Here is a 17,822-nt window from a genome sequence, read left to right on the forward strand (position 1 = left end):
CTTTATGACTTCCTATTCATTTTATCATTAGAAAAACATAAACCACCATAATATTTGCCTACACTTCTCCTCCTTCAGAGAGGAGTCTAAATTGTTTGTCTCACAAGCAAAAAAAGGTCGCTGTTAGTTAGTTTTATCTTCACCTTACAGCTACATGCAGGTTACCATGGAATGCATTTTCCTAATAGTATCAAACTCTTTCCTTCCTCTCCTCTGTAGCAGTTTCCAAGTCTGAGGTCTCTCTTCTCTCTGCTCCTAAACCCTCATTTTGTCCTTTTGATATGTTCCTACATCCAAAACTTCTTTTGATTTCTGTCTCCTTTATTTTTAATAGCTCTCTTTCCACCCTCCCCTTCCTTTGTGCTTTGAAGCATGCTTTTGTTTCCCTCCCCTCCCCATCTTAGGGGAGGAAGGTGGAGAAAATTTGATTCAACTTCACTCTGTCTTGCCCTCCATATACAGTGCAGTATCTAGTTAGGCTGCATTTACATCCCTCTTCAACTTTATCCTTGATCTCCTCTCCTCCCATCTAGTTTCTGCTCTTTCCTCTGCACTGAAACTGCCCTGCCCAAGGACACTAATGACCCTCACCTAGATAAATCCATGGGTTCTGTCTCCATCATTCTTTCTGAACTATGTAATGCCTTTCATACTGTTTACCTTTCTTCCCTGCTTTGTCCCCTCTTGGCTTCCACAACTCTGTGCTCTGCGTCTTCCCACTCTCCTTTCTATTTGTCTCCCTTAAAATTCTATCATTGGCCACTTCTTTTCCCCCCTAACCTTTACAGTGCCCATGACCTCATCTGCTGAGAGTTTCAAGCCCCACTTCGATACATACAGGGTCCCAAATCTTCTCTACCTGATTTTTTCCCCCTCCACACATCATTGAATCTCAAGTTGCCTATATAGCATTTTGCTGTCCCATCACAAATGCACTCTTTCCAAAAGTGAACTTCCATCCTCGCTCCTCTCCAACACCTCCTTTCCATGACTGACAACTCCGCTATCCTACCTGTGTCTGATTCATAACCATGTCATCTTTGACTTCTCTCTCCTCCCTGACTCATCATATCTCGCTACATCCTGCCATTTCTTCTCCTTTAATATCACCAGAATCTGCCCTTTCCTCTCTTCTAAAACTGATTCCCATGCCTTCACCAACTTTGGGTTTAACTACCTTTCTCCCTCTGGCCTCCTTGCTCTTCCCCCTGCAGTCCATAAAAACCCTGCTGCTAAAAGAATTTTCCTTTGCCACTGCTCTGACTGAATCATTCCCCAGCCTTCCTATAATCCATGCATTGGCTTCCTGTCTCTTACGGTATTAATTTCAAGCTTCTTGTCATCTTCAGGGTGATACACAATCTTGCACACATTTACATCTTGCTCTCATTTCCCCCTCTTTTATTCTGTTCTCACTCAATACTCTGTACTACTTCACCTCTCCTGTCACTTTAGGCTCTGTGCCTTGTCTCGTGCGCTCCCTATGTTTGGAACAGTCTACACTCTTGTCTGTCAAACACAGCCTCCCCTCCTTCAAATGCATGTATTCCAGAAATCTTTCCCTAACTTCTTATAACCAATAACCTCCACCTCCTTCTGAATCTGAGCTATTGGCCCTTGATTAGTCTTCATCTTGCCTAGACGGTAAGCTTATTGGAGCAGAGGATCCATACTCTATGTTTGAACAGGATCGTGTCAGTTTTGTATATATTATAAATAAGGCTACAATTATGTCATGAAATCCGTAACTTCCATTGACCTCCCTGACTTTTTTTGCCCTGGGGCCGGAGTTCCCAGCCAGGCCTGCCCTCGCAGCTCCCAACCTGGTGAGGGGGGACCCTGCAACTGCCCAGGCGGCAAGCAGACCCCGTGCAGCTGCCCAGCTGCGGCGCGCGGACAGCCCCACGTGGCTGCCCAGCCACGGCAGGCAGCGGGGACTCCCTACAGCTGCCGCTGCAGCCAGTGGCTGGAAGACCCTGCAGCTACCAGCTGCCCGGGGTGAGGGAACCCCATAGCTGCCCAGCCCCAGGTGTAAGGGGACTCCAGAGCTCCCATACACTGCATCGGTGGGGGACCCAGGAGCCCCAGCAACAGTGGGTGCTGAACCCACCTACCTCTTTTGTCAGGGATATTCTTAGTGAAAGTCAGGGGCTGCTGTGAATTTTTGTTTATTTCCTGTGACCTGTCCATGACTTTTATTAAAAATATCTGTGACAAAAACTTAGCCTTAGTTATAAATAAATGTTGTGGACTCAGGTTGCATTTTGCTCTTGGGGTCACTGTGCTCATGTGTTGTAGAGTAAGTATATATACTGAAGATCCAATACAGAAATACTGTTGTCAGAGCTAAAGAAGTATAAAATTAGTTAATAAAGAGCAAACTTGAGAGAATACTCAATGGAATTGAAAAGCAAGTGAGCAAAGAAGAGGAAAACTGAAAATCATATCATAGCTAGGTAGATTCAGTAATCATTTCTGATTCACATCAACAGTCAAACAACTAGTTGGAGGATATGCAAACAAGCCTTCCAACAGTAACACTAATGAAGGATTTGGATGAAAAATCTTTGTTTAGTTGCATAGGGCTGAGGGTTGCATTTTCTCCCCTCCAACTCCCTGGATATGGTTAGTGGAGATTTTCTAAGGCCTAGTCTACATTTCAAAAGTCATAGCAATAGAGCTATATCACCAAAATCCTCCTAATGTAGACAGAGCGTATACGGGCAAAAAAGTACTTTTGCTGCTGGTGTTGCTTCTACCAGTTTGGTTAGTGAAATAAAATGCTAGCATAGATATGTAAAAGAACCCACATCCCTACTCAACATTACGATGTGGACAAAATTAGACCTGGCCTAAGAATATGCTGCTGAGGAGTACTTGTGTACATATCAGAAAATTCAGTACAGATCACTGACTGAGGAGGTACAGGGACTGAAGACAGGGGACATCACCAGATTCCAGAGGCACTACTTGGAACAAAGATGTCTATAATCTGATTAGAATATATTTTACTATATAAGCCTTACATTGAATGAAGTGTGTTCCTATAGCAACCACCTGATTCATCGATTTCTCTCTTTTCTAGTTCCGAATTAGATACCTCTGAACAGTGGAATTGGGTATTGTATCTGTTTTGATAAATCATATTGTCATATGTTATTTTTGTCAAAATGCATATGCAAAATTCAACTCAACCTTAACTATGGAGCTGTGACTGAACACAGGAGTTTGTGGTTTCCAGCCCTAAGTTCTTATTTATATACCAGATCTGCCATTGAGTTGCTGGGTGGCTTGGGCATTTGCCTGAGAGCCTGATCCTGCAACCATAGATGTGAACAGACCACACTGAACTCAGTTCCTACATGTACTTACACACTAGAAGCATCAGGCCCTTTAGTCTCCCATCTGCAAAATGGGAATAATTACCTCCCTCTCAAGATGGTGTTATGAGATTAGTTAACATTTGTGCAGCGTTTTGAAAATGTAAGTGCTAACTGTTACATGAAAATATGGAGCTCTACATTTAATATTTGATTGGCGTAGGAAGAAAAATGATAACCATGTGTGATTCCCCTTTATTACAACTTTTATTCAACATGTAGTACTTGTGCATTTTTTTTTTTTTTTTTGCAAAATGTCTTTATAGCTGTAAATAGCTCGGATCGGTATTAACAATTATTTTAAATGTTGGTTAGCTGAATTAGTTTTCACTTGGTTCCAATAATCAAATGCATATATCTGGTATTTTCATCTGCTCAACGTATTTGAAGCATAGAAAGTTTGCTTTTCACAGTTCCAGTGTTCCAGGGATTTAAACATGCAGCACTGCAGAGCCCATATTATGGGTAAACTGGCTCCCACTGATTTAACCCCTCATCTGCTGCTTCAAGAACTCTAGTTCCCTGGGACCGATAGCAAAGAAGTGAGGAGGAGCAGTAACATCTGAGAAAATTATATAGTAAACAGTATGGGGTGGAGGTTGGAGATGAGTTAGGATTTCTTTAGGCCTATTCATTGCAATTGGGTCCGTCCCAAAATATATGTAAAAATGGGATGAAGAGATACCAAAAATTGTTAGATGCCACTAAAGTGTAAGTTTCGCTATATGAACTGGATGTTAGTACTGTAGTTAGATGCATGGTTTTCTATATAAGAGCACAAAATGTTGGCTGCAACTTTTGACAGATGTTATCAATTCAAAAGACAAGATAGCAATTGGCAGCCTTGTTTTATTTAAGCAGAGTCACAGCATTGTCATCATACCCCTCTTTTGAAGGGATGAGTTACGTGAAGGCCCCAGAAATTTACATTACTAACAAGTAAGGGATTGAAGAAAGGGACTACAAGCATATTTCACTAAAATAAATAATCTACAAAGCGAGTGTTTCTTCTTAAAGCAGTCTAAAAATGTATAAATTCTAAAGTGGGAAGATCAAAAGGTATTTAACAGCCCATTATTTACAATCAATATAAAAACTGCACAAACCATCAAATGATGCAAAAATCCTTTTAAAAATTCAAAGCTTCCTTCCTACTATGAACCAAAAACTCCAGCCAATGTTTCAGTTTTAATCAACTATTTTCTTTACAAATGAAAACCATTAAACATTTTTATTACCATCAGTAAAATATACAATAAAATAAAACAAACCTTGCTAAAAAATTTTTTTCTTCTAAAAATAGAAATACTGCAGGCAAATCAAAAAGGAAAATAACTAACTTACTCTTTGGTAACCAAAAGTTAGCAAGTATTTGACATTTCAAGTGATGAAAGTTATAAGAAGTCTTCCCATTTTGATAAATGGAAGAAAAACTTCTGGCAAAATGTAACCCCCATGTTTAATTTAAATGGAAAGGCTCCACCACTACTCTGTGGTGCAAACTCTCAAATTCATGTTTTGTGATTAATTTCATTCCCGACACCTGAAACTTTCCGAATCTGGCAGTGTATTGCATATTCCTCTCCCATTTTCCTATTATTTGCTTACATTCTCTTTATAAATATGCATCCTGTTATTTCAGTTCTCCTAAGGGATCACTCAGTTTCCAATCAAGTAAGCAATTCACTTGGAAATGAGAGTGTGTGTGTGAGACTGTCACTACGGCTGCACAGCAGCTAGTACTGTATTACAACTGTGCCCACTCTCCTGTGTTAGGTTTTACAAGTTTATATTTTCCTCTGGAAAAATGTACCTACACCAATTCATAATCTATTGATCTTCTTACATTAATATGACATGCTTAAATTAACAGGCGCACACACAAAAAAGAAGCTGTGCAGCACGAGCCCTGCTACCTCCAACAGGCCACGCATCTCATCCACTTCCCAAGCCTCAGAAATAGAATGCCTTTAAAGCAACTGCCCCTTTGTACCACAGAAGCCTCCCATCTTCTTTTCAGACTTACTCTAAATTTTACTCCCACAATCAAAAAGTCTCAAAAAATTCATACCCCAAAGGATCTGAGGAGACTCTCTCAGACAGGACTTTTAAGGCTTATGAAAAAGTTCAACTGTTACTTTCCTTAAAGTCACAGACCACCTACTCAAAGCAAGCCCTACCCTACCCCACCCAACCAGGCAGAACAATCAGTGCTCCAGCGTTCAACGCACATATGAAGTTCATTAATAAATGCTTAGCAAAATAAACTGTTCTGGACTGGGCTTTCTCCTGGGATCTGTTGCTTACTCATTCTATATACCATCTGAAAGACTAATACCAAATGCCTTTGTCCTCCCGTCTTAACTTTTTTCGTCTGAAGGGCTTAGACACTTCTTTGAAGCATTCGGTTTTACGAGTTGAGTCATTAAATCTAGGTGAGTTGGAGCCTTGGTCTCGTTGGAACCGGCCTCCTCAGCATACGGAAAATCATTAATGTCCATTTCATCGCTGTCAAACACATCGAGCTGGCTCTCTTGCTGCTCTTTTAAAGTCCTACGGATCCTGCTCTCTGCTGGTTCAACTGCTTCCCCATCTCCCTCACTAATAACAGTCATGGGGCTGCTCTGGATGCGGTTCCGGACGTTGTACTTGCTGCTGGCAGCAGAGGGTGGTGTTCGCGACCTGCCATACCTAGTGCTGGAAAAGGACATACTCCTTGGCATCAGGCCTTCGCTCTTGGCCCATTCTTCCTGGGCCCTTTTGTTCTTGCTGGGTGAACAGCTCACAGGGCTGTCAGGGAACTCAAGGGCGGAGTCTGACTTCGTTCGATGGAACCTTGGATCTGTATTCTTCAGCATCTCTGCTGCTGACATGCGGGAACTGGTGTCTGAGCGGCTCCCTTTCTTCAGCAGCAGGGCTTTGAAGTTATCGTTGCTGGTGCTGCTCTTGCGAATGCTTCTCTGAATTGATCCTGCGTGCTTGAGGGAAGCTAGATTTGGGGAAGCACCAGTGGGTGTTACTGGGGGTGAAGGAGAATGGTTGCGGGTGCGGTCATCTTCAGAATCTTTGCGGCCAAGGACTTTCCTTTTGGATCTGAGATTTTAAATATAAAAATAAAACATTTTCCCCCCAAATAAACAAGGAAGTCTAGTCAACAAACTAATAAGCAGGACAGCAAGTTACCGTTAAACAGAGAGGGGAACAACCTAGGAAGTATAAATAATGACACCACCAAACCTGTGCATATATTAAAACAGATCTTTGAGGCATAAAGGAGTCAGAGACAAATCCACCATTCTTATTCCTCAGAATAGGAATAGTGAATCTATTGTATTTGACGGTGCTGATGTCCAAGCCAATTTGAACTTATTTTCCAAACAAGATTTTCTGAAGCCAATACTTGACTAAATCTAGATATAGGTTGCATTCTTTTTCCTCCACCAATATTGGGATTTGATCACAAAAAATTAGGGCTGTTGATTAATTGCAGTTAATTCATGTGATTAACTCAAAAAAGTTAATCATGATTAAAAACATTAATCATGATTAAACACATTGTTAAGCAACAGAATACGAATTGAAATTTATTAAATATTTTTGAATGTTTTTCTACATTTTCAAATATATTGATTTCTATTACAACACAGAATACAAAGTGTACAGTGCTCACTTTATATTATTATTTTTTATTACAAATATTTGCACTATAAAAATGATAAACAAAAGAAATAGTATTTTTCAGTTCGCCTCATAAGTACCGTAATGCAATCTCTTTATCATGAATGTGCAAATTACAAATGTACAGGTTTTTTCTGGTTACATAACTGCACTCAAAAACAAAGCAATGTAAAACTTTAGAGCCTACAAGTCCACTCAGTCCTACTTCCTCTTCAGCCAATCACAAAGACAAACAAGTTTGTTTACATTTACAGGAGATAATGTAAATAAAAAGCAGGTAGCGTTATCACCTGAAAGCGAGAACAGGCATTCGCATGGCACTTTTGTAGCCAGTGTTGCAAGATATTTACGTGCCAGATATGCTCAACATTCATTTGCCCCTTCATGCTTTGGCCACCATTCCAGAAGACATGCTCCATGCTGATGATGCTTATTAAAAAAAAAAAATGCGTTAATTAAATTGTATGTCTCCTGTTCTGTTTTACCCGCATTCTGCCACATATTTCAGTTATAGCAGTATCGGATAATGACTCAGCACATGTTCATTTTAAGAACACTTTCACAGCAGATTTGACAAAATGCAAAGAGATTTCTTACCAATGTGAGATTTCTAAAAATAGCTACAGCACTCGACCCAAGGTTTAAGAATCTGACGTACCGTCCAAAATCTGAGAGAGACGAGGTATGGAGCATGCTTTCAGAAGTCTTAAAAGAACAATCAATACTCAGATGTGGCAACTACAGAACCTGAACCACCAAAAAAGAAAATCAACCTTCTGCTGATGGCATCTGACTCAGATGATGAAAATGAACATGCGTCGATCTGCTCCGCTTTGGATCGTTATTGAGCAGAACCCATAATCAGCATGGACGCATATCCTCTGGAATGGTGGTTGAAGCATGAAGGGACATATGACTCCTTAGTGCATCTGGCACGTAAATAAATACCTTGCAACGCTGGCTACAAAAGTGCCATGCGAATGCCTGTTCTCACTTTCAAGTGACATTGTAAACAAGAAGCGGGCAGCATTATCTCCTGCAAATTGTAAACAAACTTGTTTGTCTTAGCGATTGGCTAAACAAGAAGTAGGACTGAGTGGACCTTTAGGCTCTGAAGTTTTACATTGTTTTATTTTTGAATGCAGATATTTTTTTTTGTACATAATTCTACATTTGTAAGTTCAACTTTCATGATGAAGAGACTGCACTACATTACTTGTATTAGATGAACTGAAAAATACTATTTCTTCTGTTTTTTACAGTGCAAATATTTGTAACCAAAAATGAATATAAAGAGAGCGCTGTACACTTTGTATTCTGTGTTGTAACTGAAATCAATATATTTGAAAATGTAGAAAACGCCCCAAAATATTTAAATAAATTTTATTCTATTATTGTTTAACAGCGCGATTAATCGCAGTTAATTTTTTTAATCGCTTGACAGCTCTACAAAAAATATATCGGTCCAGTGTGTCTGGCATATATTCTTTAGAAACATGCTGTTTATTGCTCGTGGTTCCTTTAGGAGAGCTTAGGGATGTAGTTTTGTGCCTTTTACTTTGGAAATGTACATAGTCATGCATGTTAACAACACAAAAGATAAGTCTGAATAAAAAGAACTAGATGTTATGGTTTTAGATCAAATGATTTTAAAAATAAGAATTTAAATGCTTAAAATCAGGCCTTCAAGATAAATGGCAGATATTCACAATGCTGTTGGTGCTCTATGACTCCCATCTGTTTGACTACAGATCCAAGAGCAGACAAATTTGCTAACTTACAACATGAAATTTATCTTTGCAGCCAGAGGGGCTACATGATTTTAAATTTAAAAATGAATACTATAGAGAAAACAGCAAAAATCAGAAGAGCCTAAGTGTGCGGGAACTGGATTTTTATTGCCTGTTTTAACATCATTATGGAGCTTATATGCTTGGCACCTGTGGACTAAGTAAGAATACATATAAAAAGTGTATTAATGCTGTATTATAATACATATAATATCACCAAAGGATTAAAAATGACTCTCAGCACTTGTTGCAAATGCAAGATTTACACATCAAATTACATGTTATTATTTACAAAAAGACTTGTACAATACAGACCATTCCCCTTATTAAAACCATAAATGGTACAACCCCATGTACACCTAAGGACATTCTGATGCAATGTTTCATCCCCATTTCTGCCAGAGGCTGAGCTTTCTCCATGGCACGCTCAGATGCATTTTGCATGATGGCCTACCAACAGAAAACGAGATGCCAAAATACAGTACATTGTCTAAGCTTGAGGCAGCAAGAGGATGTAGCCACATGATATCGGGAGTACTCTCAGGACCCTTTGTGTTGGAGGAGTTCTGGTGCATCCCACCTATTACACACCTGTAGTCAACTTATTGTGTAACTGGTGTAATTTTCAAATGATGCTGCTTACATCTTTCTAGCTGAGAGAAAAGTGCAGTGCTGGCACCTATCCACTGTGAGGGAGGACAGGCAATATTAAGGAGTATAAGGGGGGGAAATATTGTAAGAGTGTTGTCCAAGACCAGGACCAAGACCTGGTCCAAGACCCTATCTAAGTCAATCTCTGTGTCAGGGCCTACGCAGCCAGGGAGAATAATGCTTGAATTTTAAGTATACGCATTTATATGTTATACAGGGGTAGCTTTAGTGACCCCTATATAGAAGTTGCCTCACACTTTCCACTTATAAAGGATTATTGTGATCTTGTCTTTAAAAAGCTCTTACAGCTCCACTGTTTGCAGCCTGCCTTGGCTATTTTTCAGGAAGAATCCCAAGGGTCTAGAGCAGAGGTGGGCAAACTGTGGCTCACAGGACCCTCCTGCCTGGCCCTTGAGCTCCCAGCCGGGGAGGCTAGCCCCCGGCCCCTCCCCTGCTGTCTCCCCTCCCCTGCAGCCTCAGCTCGCTGTGCTGCCAGCGCTCTGGGTGGCAAGCTCCTGCTGGGCAGCACAGCTTCAAGAACCGCCAGCCTGCCCCAGTGCTCTAGACTGCGCAGGGGTGTGGCTGGCTCCGGCCGAGTGGCACAGCTGCCAGTCCGGGTGCTCTAAGCGGCATGGTAAGGGGGAAGGGAGGTTGGATAAGGGGCAGGCAGTCCCGGGGGGAGAGGGGAGCAGTCAGGAGACAGGGAGTGGTTGGATGGGGTGGAGGTTCTGGGGTGTGTGTCAGGGGACGGGTAACTGGGGGGGTTGGATAGGCGTGGGAGTCCTGGGGGCATGGGAATGGATAGTGGTCGGGGCAGTCAGGGGACAAGGAGCGGGGGGGTGGGGGGGTTGAATGGGTGGGGGGTTCTGAAGGGGAGCAGTCAGGGGCGGGAAGTGGAAGGGGGCGGGGGCCAGGCTGTTTGGGGAGGCACAGCCTTCCCTACCTGGCCCTCAGTACAGTTTTGGAACCCCCATGTGGCCCTCAGGCCAAAAAGTTTGCCCACCCCTGGTCTAGAGAGATGCCTTCCCCCTCTTCTCCGCCATGAAATTCCATTCAGATTTGGCTGAAATATAAATGGTTAAAAATGGTCTTTTCCCTTCTCTCTCTTAGGTTCTTTGGAGAAATTGTGGCAGGCTGCTACAAACACTGAACACTCCGAGTCCAGGCTCTCATGCAGCTGCCAAAGGGACACATTTGCAGTTTCCTAGGCTGAAGCATGCTCAATGAACACTGAGTGAGTCGGAGGAGCACGCTCAGTGTGGTTGGCTTGGAGCTCTGAGGGTATGCAGTATCCTCAGTGAAGATGGAACATTTGCTGCCAGCCTGGAACATGCACAAACCAAGATTTTCAGAGGTTTATTATTCAGCCAAATTTCACAGGGAGAGTAAAAGGCACATCTCTAACCTAGGCTGAATTCCTTGCCAAATTTCAAGTCCCTGTTCCAAAGCATGGAGACATGGGACCTTCTCAATGAAAGGGGAGGGAGGAAGAAGGGGGAGCGAGAGAAGAGTGTTTTAACATGGCCAAAGCAATCTTATTTTTTCCTAGTCTTGTTCTCAAACAACTAAATCATTTTTTGCTCAAACTTTCCTGAAAATTCAGCCTGAAGCAGACACGTAACATGGAAAATTTCAGCCCTAGTAGTTAAAGTTTAGCAAAATTATAAGCAACTGAAAACTGGGGTCTTTTAAAGAGAAGTCTCAGGTAATATTAACTATAGGCATCACTGCCAGCTCTATTTTATTTTTATATTTTGTGTATGTGTGTGTATAGATATATCTACACACACAAATATACACACATTAATTCCATGTATGTATTCCATACAGAGTGAACCTTTGTGTGTATATAATGTAAAATATTGCCCTCAAGAAACCAGTATTTCCTTTGTACAATAATTCTTTCAGCTTCAGGCATTATATCACAATTTTCTTTTTTTAAGGGATATCAAAGAGTTAGGGAAAGCCAACGTTGTGATATAATATCTAAAATGGAGAGGATTATTTCACAAATTAAATAATAAATGCGTCCTGAGTGTCCTGATTCCTAGTCATATGCATTAACCACAAGACTTCCTCTTTTCTAATATTTGTGATGGAAAAGCCACACAAACTGTGTGCACAAACTGATTAATTACACTCCTAGTGAGTGCAAGTAAGCAATTACAATGACCCTTTGGAAATTTGGCCCATATGTGTTTTGAAGAAAACTACATGGCCATAAGATGGCACCATCACCCCACACATTCCAAATGCAAGTTCTTCAACTGTTCCAATCGTAGGTAATTTTTTTCTGCCTACTTGCTGGGTTAAATGGTGTACCTGCTTCTCACTGAAGTGTTGGGTTTTTTTTTAAATCTAAAAAAAGCTAAATGAAAAATCAGGTACCTATTGAGTTGGGGTTTTTTTTAAACAGGGGAATGATGCATGGAATCTGTATTGCAGTCTTCATTGCTAAACCAGTTTGACACAAAATACCCCACTTCAGACTGGATTATGGCAAACTATAATCCACACTTGTCATATGTTTTTCCATATGACTAATATATTATGTTACTTGCCAGTTTAAGCCACGCTTGCCATGAAGCATTAGCGTTGAGCCTCTGTCCCAAACTGCACCATATAACAGCGAAGGAGAGTAAAAGGGATGAAGGGGAAAGGGAATGAAAACAAAAAGATACACAGAGAAAGCAAAAGTAAAGTTAATCAGGCAGATTAAGAATAATACAATATAAACAAGGTGTAACATGACATTTTCAGGGGTCAGGAGATTTGTAGGGTTATCAAAACTGGTTCAACTGTGAGCAATTTTTAATGTGGAATTAGTTAAATATTATTATAAAGCAATAAAATGCACGTTCTTGTGTTTATTACTGATTTCCTACTTCAGATATTTACTAGAAAATAAAGAGGGTTTTGTAGTAAAAACAAAAATGATAAAAATTAGGTTTCTTTGGAGGAGACTATTAACTGAATTGTGAGAGAGTTAGTGGACGGCAACTTCTGCAGTACCTGTGAATGGCTGCAAACAGATCCTCAGTAGTTCTCGGTCTAGCTGGCGTTGCCACTTCCTCATTCCCTGCCCTGTAACTGTTGCTTGGCAGTGATGAATTATTTGTTGTGTCTGTCTCAAACACCTCAGCTAATCAGAAGGAATAAAAAAATACAGATAGGCCGTCACCGGAGTCCCAAACTGCACATTATCTGCTAAAGCATCCCTCTGCATTCTTCACTACAGTAAGTGAAACATTGAAGGGATGTACTGAACATACTGTTTTCTCAGTATTTCTCTGATTTCACAATTTTTTGGGGGGGGGCGGGGGGAACTGCAGTGTCTGAAATGCCTATGTTTGTTTACATATACACAGCACAAAATTACATTTTAAGATTTTTTTTTTTTTTAGGGCTTCAATTAAAACTAGTCACCGAAATTCTTCAATCTAATCAGGTTTTCCTAGGATTTTTAAAACAGATGATGCAGTTAATAAAATACTGCTTGTATCTCCACTGCTTTTCTGACTAGAGGGTAAGACGGAAATAGAGACTCTTTATCAGGGATTAATCCGAGCCCTGTAATTATCCTTATGATTTTTAGTCTAGTATCACACCTGCCTTTCTATGGGTGAAAATTTGAAAGCTATCACACTTCCCCCCCCCACATCATTAGTAAACTAGCTCCTGCTTCTCCTGAAGGATAAAAGAAGAGAGACTTACCACTTTCATCCTCTTGAGATAGATGTCTGTCAGTGTTACTACTGTCATCTCCATTGCTGTCTGAACTGCTTCCTTCATCCAAAGTGGTCTGCTGCTCCTGCTTGGGAGCTTCTTGAACTGGTGATGCAGCAGGCTGTACCATACAGACATTGGTTTCTACTGTTTCAAAGAAGGTGGAACCAGCAGCTCCTCCCTCAGGAACCAAGCTGCCCGAGTCCATCTCATTGGAACTGAGTCCATCTGTAAGACAATTTTTTGCTTCTTCGTAATGTGCAATCTCTCTCCTAGTTGGACTTGATGTGCCTCTGACAGGATCACTCACGTTAGCTTTTTTTTCTGCTGTAAAATCTAGCTGCGGAGGTGGCACAATGAGGAACAGTTTGGGTTTCTTCGAAATAGGAGGTGGCTTCTTGTTTGGAGATATACCCTGAGTCTTGCTCGGAGACCCCGATGGCACCTGAAATGGTGTACTAATAAGGCCAGAGTGAGATTTTTCATTCTGCACAGGAGACTGAGGTGCTTCTTCAATGTTTGTTCCCGATACATCAGCTTCAAAGGTTTGCATTAGACCTGCTGCATTTCCAGGATTTTGACCACTGCTGGTCTCAGGTGCACTGTCACTGAGATCTGGAAGTGAACTCTGAGGAGGAGTTTGAACTAAGTTTTTGAAGGAAGGACTATGAGTTTTCGTTTCTTCATCCAGGCTAACACTGAGCCTTAGTGAAAGAGATGGTTTTAGAGGAGGCTGTGGTGAGAAAATTATAGTTGCTTTTTCCTGAGGGTTGGCTTCAGAAATAGATCCAGCTGATTGTTCAGTCTGTGCGCCTGTACATTTTTTCACAGACCTCAGTTGTACCATTTGCAGTGCTTTGGTGGTTATTAAGGGCATTACAGGCCTACTGGAGTCTTGCTTGTTGGCTGGCTGTTTCACTGCCTTGTAGCCAGAATCATCCTGATTACATTTCTTAAAAGAATATGGTGTGAATTTAGTTGCATCTTGTGTCAGTTTGGGGTCAAGAGGTGGTGCTGGTGGAGGTACTACATTGGGGAAAATGGAGGAAGAAGGGGATGGAAGGGGAGCAGAAGGGGCAGAAAAAGGACTGAAGGACGTTTCCTGTGTTGGAGAAGGAAACCATGGACCACTCAGGGGAAAGGAAGAATTTATAACAGCTTCTGGCGGGGGTGGGGGGAAGCTGGGAGAGGCTGGTAGTGGAGGCAGATCGATTCCATCTGCTGGGGCAGGGGGCGGAGGAGGAAGAGGATGATCAGGGAAATGTGGAGGTGTCGGAGGTGGAGGACCAGCAGCATCAGGAAGGGAGGTCAGGGCTGGGTCCAGTTTCTTCATGTTCACACTCCCTTCATTAGATGTATTAGAAGAGAGAGAAGTGGAGGATGAAGAGATGGATACTGAAGATAGCAGAGAGGATTTTCTCTCAGGCACTTTCGGTTTCAACTTGGGTTTCCCATTTGCTGGTGACGTGGATTTTAAAAACACAGGCACCGGAGTAAGTGCTGTGGGTGTATTTGATTGACTAGAATACCCACTAGATGGTGATGTGACTCTGTGAGACTTCTCTGGAGAAGTGTTCTTTGGTTTGGCCAGTCCACTGGCCACTTGGGGCGTAGAAGGCGTAGAAGCCCTTGAGCCGTCATTGAGGTGGCTGATGCTGTAATCATTGAGGGTGGCTGTAGTGCTTGCAGAACGAGCCACTGGGCATTTGAACTGATCGTCTGGCATCCCAGCATAGTCGCTGTAGTAACCCCATTGGTCAGCATATTCTGATTTGATGCTGCTTGTGTCACTCTGTGATGGGGTGACAGTACAGAGAGAGTACATATTTGGAGCTGTTGTGGACATCATGCTGCTACTTGCGCTGACGGAGCTCTGGCTGCGAGAGCGCAGCACCCAGGGATCCTCATAATCACTGCATGGACTTTGGGATGGGGAGCTACCATTTTTGCACGGAAGGTTTAACTGCAGTGAATGCTGGAGGGTAGCGATTAGTGTTTCATCAAGTAACTGTCCGCTTGACTGGGTTTTTTTCTTTGGGATCCTTCTGAGAGAGTCTGTTCTGGATGGTGGAAGAGGTGGCTTCTTTGCCTTTTTCAAAGATATATTTCGTATGAGGGATTTGTCACTGTTGCTTGACCGTTCGTCTTGATTTTTCTTCTCATTTCCATCAAAAACATTAATCACACTGTGCCTGGGGTTTCCAAAACCATTATTACTATTGCAAAGTTTACCTGACTTGAGCCCAGAGTCCATATGCATGGTAGTGTAGTAACCATCATGGTCCAGTGAATACAGAGAACTTGAATCTTCTTTCACAGAAGTTCTCTCTAGGCTGCTGCTACTCACATTGCTTACAGGAGTGGAATAACCTGCACTGGCATAGGCTGGCTTGTGTGAGGGAGTCTCATCATTTTCTCTAGATTTGTACACCCAGTGCTCTGTGCTGTTTATACTGTTGCTTTGTGATCTGTCCCCTGAAAAACTGGATTCACTCCTGCCATCGCTATCCTGGGAGTGGCCTTGGAAAGGGAGATTGTTTCTACAGCTATCGCTCATACTTTGGGACCCATTCTCCACATTTCCTGGAGTGCTGAGAGATACTGCTGAGTCACCAAGGGAGAGCATCATGGTAGCATTAGACGAGATAGTGTCTGAGGTCTGTGAGTGGCGCGTTGAGCTGCTCTCACTCCAGTTACCACTAGAAGAATGGTGATCTTCTTTCATGCTTACTGCATTGTTGGCAACAGGACTGTCTCTGGGTTTTGTGTAGGAAGGTGAGCTGGTGATTTTACTATCCAATGGTCCAGCACTCTGGGTGGTATGAATCACAATAACTTCTGAAGAGGATGATATCGTGGCATTTGGTATGATGCTGGTTGAATATGTAGAATGAGGAGAGACCACACATGCTGGGCTTGCAGCTTTTTCACTCTCATAACTTCTCATCTCTTGGGACTTTGGCCTTGGCAGTGTCCCAGTCCTAGGGTTATTCCTTATATGGACCACACTATTATCAACCTGCAACTTGCTTATCTGGTGTGACAAAGTGCCAGTGATGTCTTCTGTCTGGTTAGAGATGCTCTGCCTTTGTTCTAGTGACTGCAGAGACACTCTTGCTCCAGGTCGAGGCAGGCTATGAAAACCCATGTCGTTATTTAGGCGAGAGACAAATATGACCCCAGCGGAATCACTCATCACAGACATGTTTCCAGATGAGCTGGAGAACTGTGACATCTGGGCCGCAATCCCTTGTCCTTTCTGTGCTCGTATTCTTCTCACTGAAGGGGGCACAACTTTGACTTCCTCTGTCTGGCAGCTGGTGTCCTTGGTTTCAGATCGCTGCATAGCAGAGCGGTAACTGTCTAGTCTCCCTAATGTGGAATAGTGATCTGGGACATACATCGAATGCCCACGGAAGTCACTTTGGCCAGTGCCAACTGCTGGAGTCAAAATAAAACAACAATTATCCCTCGAAAATACAAGTACTTACTTCACTATTTCCATGTTCTTATTAATGTAAAAGACATCATATGTCACATTCATTACTAGATCATTGTTCCCATTGCCCTTGGAGGTTATAGAGCTGTGGAAAGATGTTCGTGCCTTCTGAAAAACCATGCAGTACCAACAAACTCTGCCTATGTATTGTATATTTTCTGCATTTCTCTTCCCATTTTCTTTATTACAAGGGACTGTTAGCTTATGGAATCCTGTGTGTTCCCACTGCTTATTCCACATGACATCTTCTATTTATGACATGATGATAATTTCCACAGCAACCCACTTTGTTACACACCAAATAATACTGCACGGCTTCCAGAAGGGAAGCAGCAGGAACAGACAAAAGCCTGAGAAATGGAAATCTTGGTTCTGTGTTAACATCTTGGGAAACAAAGAATAAAGAAAAGAAATTCTTCAAAAAAAATTAAAATCTGCTAAACTGTTTCTAAACACTATTCTTTTCAAAGTCCTTCAGAAGGCACCAGTATCTCTTCAAATCTTTGTGTGGGCTAAAGAATTGACAGTGGGAGGAGTTGTATCACAAATAAAGCAAATGATTAATGAAAGCAATACAAATAAAATATTCCCTAAATCTGTAAAGGATTAAATACCATTTCCCGGTGGAACTATTTTGTATATACAGTAAAAGAAGAAAACGGAGGGGGGGGGGAGGGTTTGGAAGAACCAAGAAAAATAATTCAACCAATGATCTTCCAATGACCAGCACCATCAAATACCCACATCCCTTATTTAAAAAGCAAACAGAGATGCTGAAGACCACTGTGCTTCCTTTTTATGAGGCAAATACCATAGCCTGGGGTAAACAGACTTGGAAGTCAAAGGATGAAGAATGTATTAGTTCAAGATATATCATCATAGTTATTTATTATTTGTATTACTGCAGGGCCTAGAAGCCCTCTATACAGCTATTACTAAATCAACAGAAAGGACCATCAGGTTATTATAGATTTATACCTTTATAGGTCTTTGTGCCAAGAAAAAAAATTACCACCATATCTATTGTTCTTTAAACAGCATTTAAAACTGGACTGGAAGGGCTCTTACTCCCCACTGCAGTTGTGCTACTACAGTAAA

At 41.8% G+C, this 17,822-nt stretch overlaps 2 protein-coding genes across 18 annotated transcripts in view; one reads left to right on the top strand and one right to left on the bottom strand.

Moving 5' to 3' along the window:
• HEBP2 (heme binding protein 2) overlaps nt 1-12,369 on the top strand; it is a 28,623-nt gene extending 16,254 nt beyond the window's left edge. The window contains exon 6 of the mRNA XM_037894868.2: nt 10,610-12,369. Coding sequence (XP_037750796.1) covers nt 10,610-10,726 — 117 coding nt within the window. The 3' untranslated portion in view covers nt 10,727-12,369. The remainder of the gene's footprint in view (nt 1-10,609) is intronic.
• The window catches only part of NHSL1 (NHS like 1), a 248,368-nt gene continuing 234,755 nt past the window's right edge, over nt 4,210-17,822 (bottom strand). For 11 of the 17 annotated variants that reach the window (XM_043543033.1, XM_043543030.1, XM_043543019.1 and 8 more), the window contains 3 exons: nt 13,214-16,666; nt 12,512-12,641; nt 4,210-6,473 (listed from right to left, as the gene is read on the bottom strand). In XM_043543033.1, coding sequence (XP_043398968.1) covers nt 5,741-6,473; nt 12,512-12,641; nt 13,214-16,666 — 4,316 coding nt within the window. In that variant the 3' untranslated portion in view covers nt 4,210-5,740. Of the gene's footprint in view, nt 6,474-12,060; nt 12,113-12,511; nt 12,642-13,213; nt 16,667-17,822 lie in introns of all 17 variants that reach the window. The other 6 variants (XM_043543029.1, XM_043543023.1, XM_043543020.1 and 3 more) reach the window with 2 other exon arrangements.

This window comes from Chelonia mydas, chromosome 3 (assembly GCF_015237465.2).
Source record: "Chelonia mydas isolate rCheMyd1 chromosome 3, rCheMyd1.pri.v2, whole genome shotgun sequence".
NCBI classification, from domain to species: Eukaryota; Metazoa; Chordata; order Testudines; family Cheloniidae; genus Chelonia; species Chelonia mydas.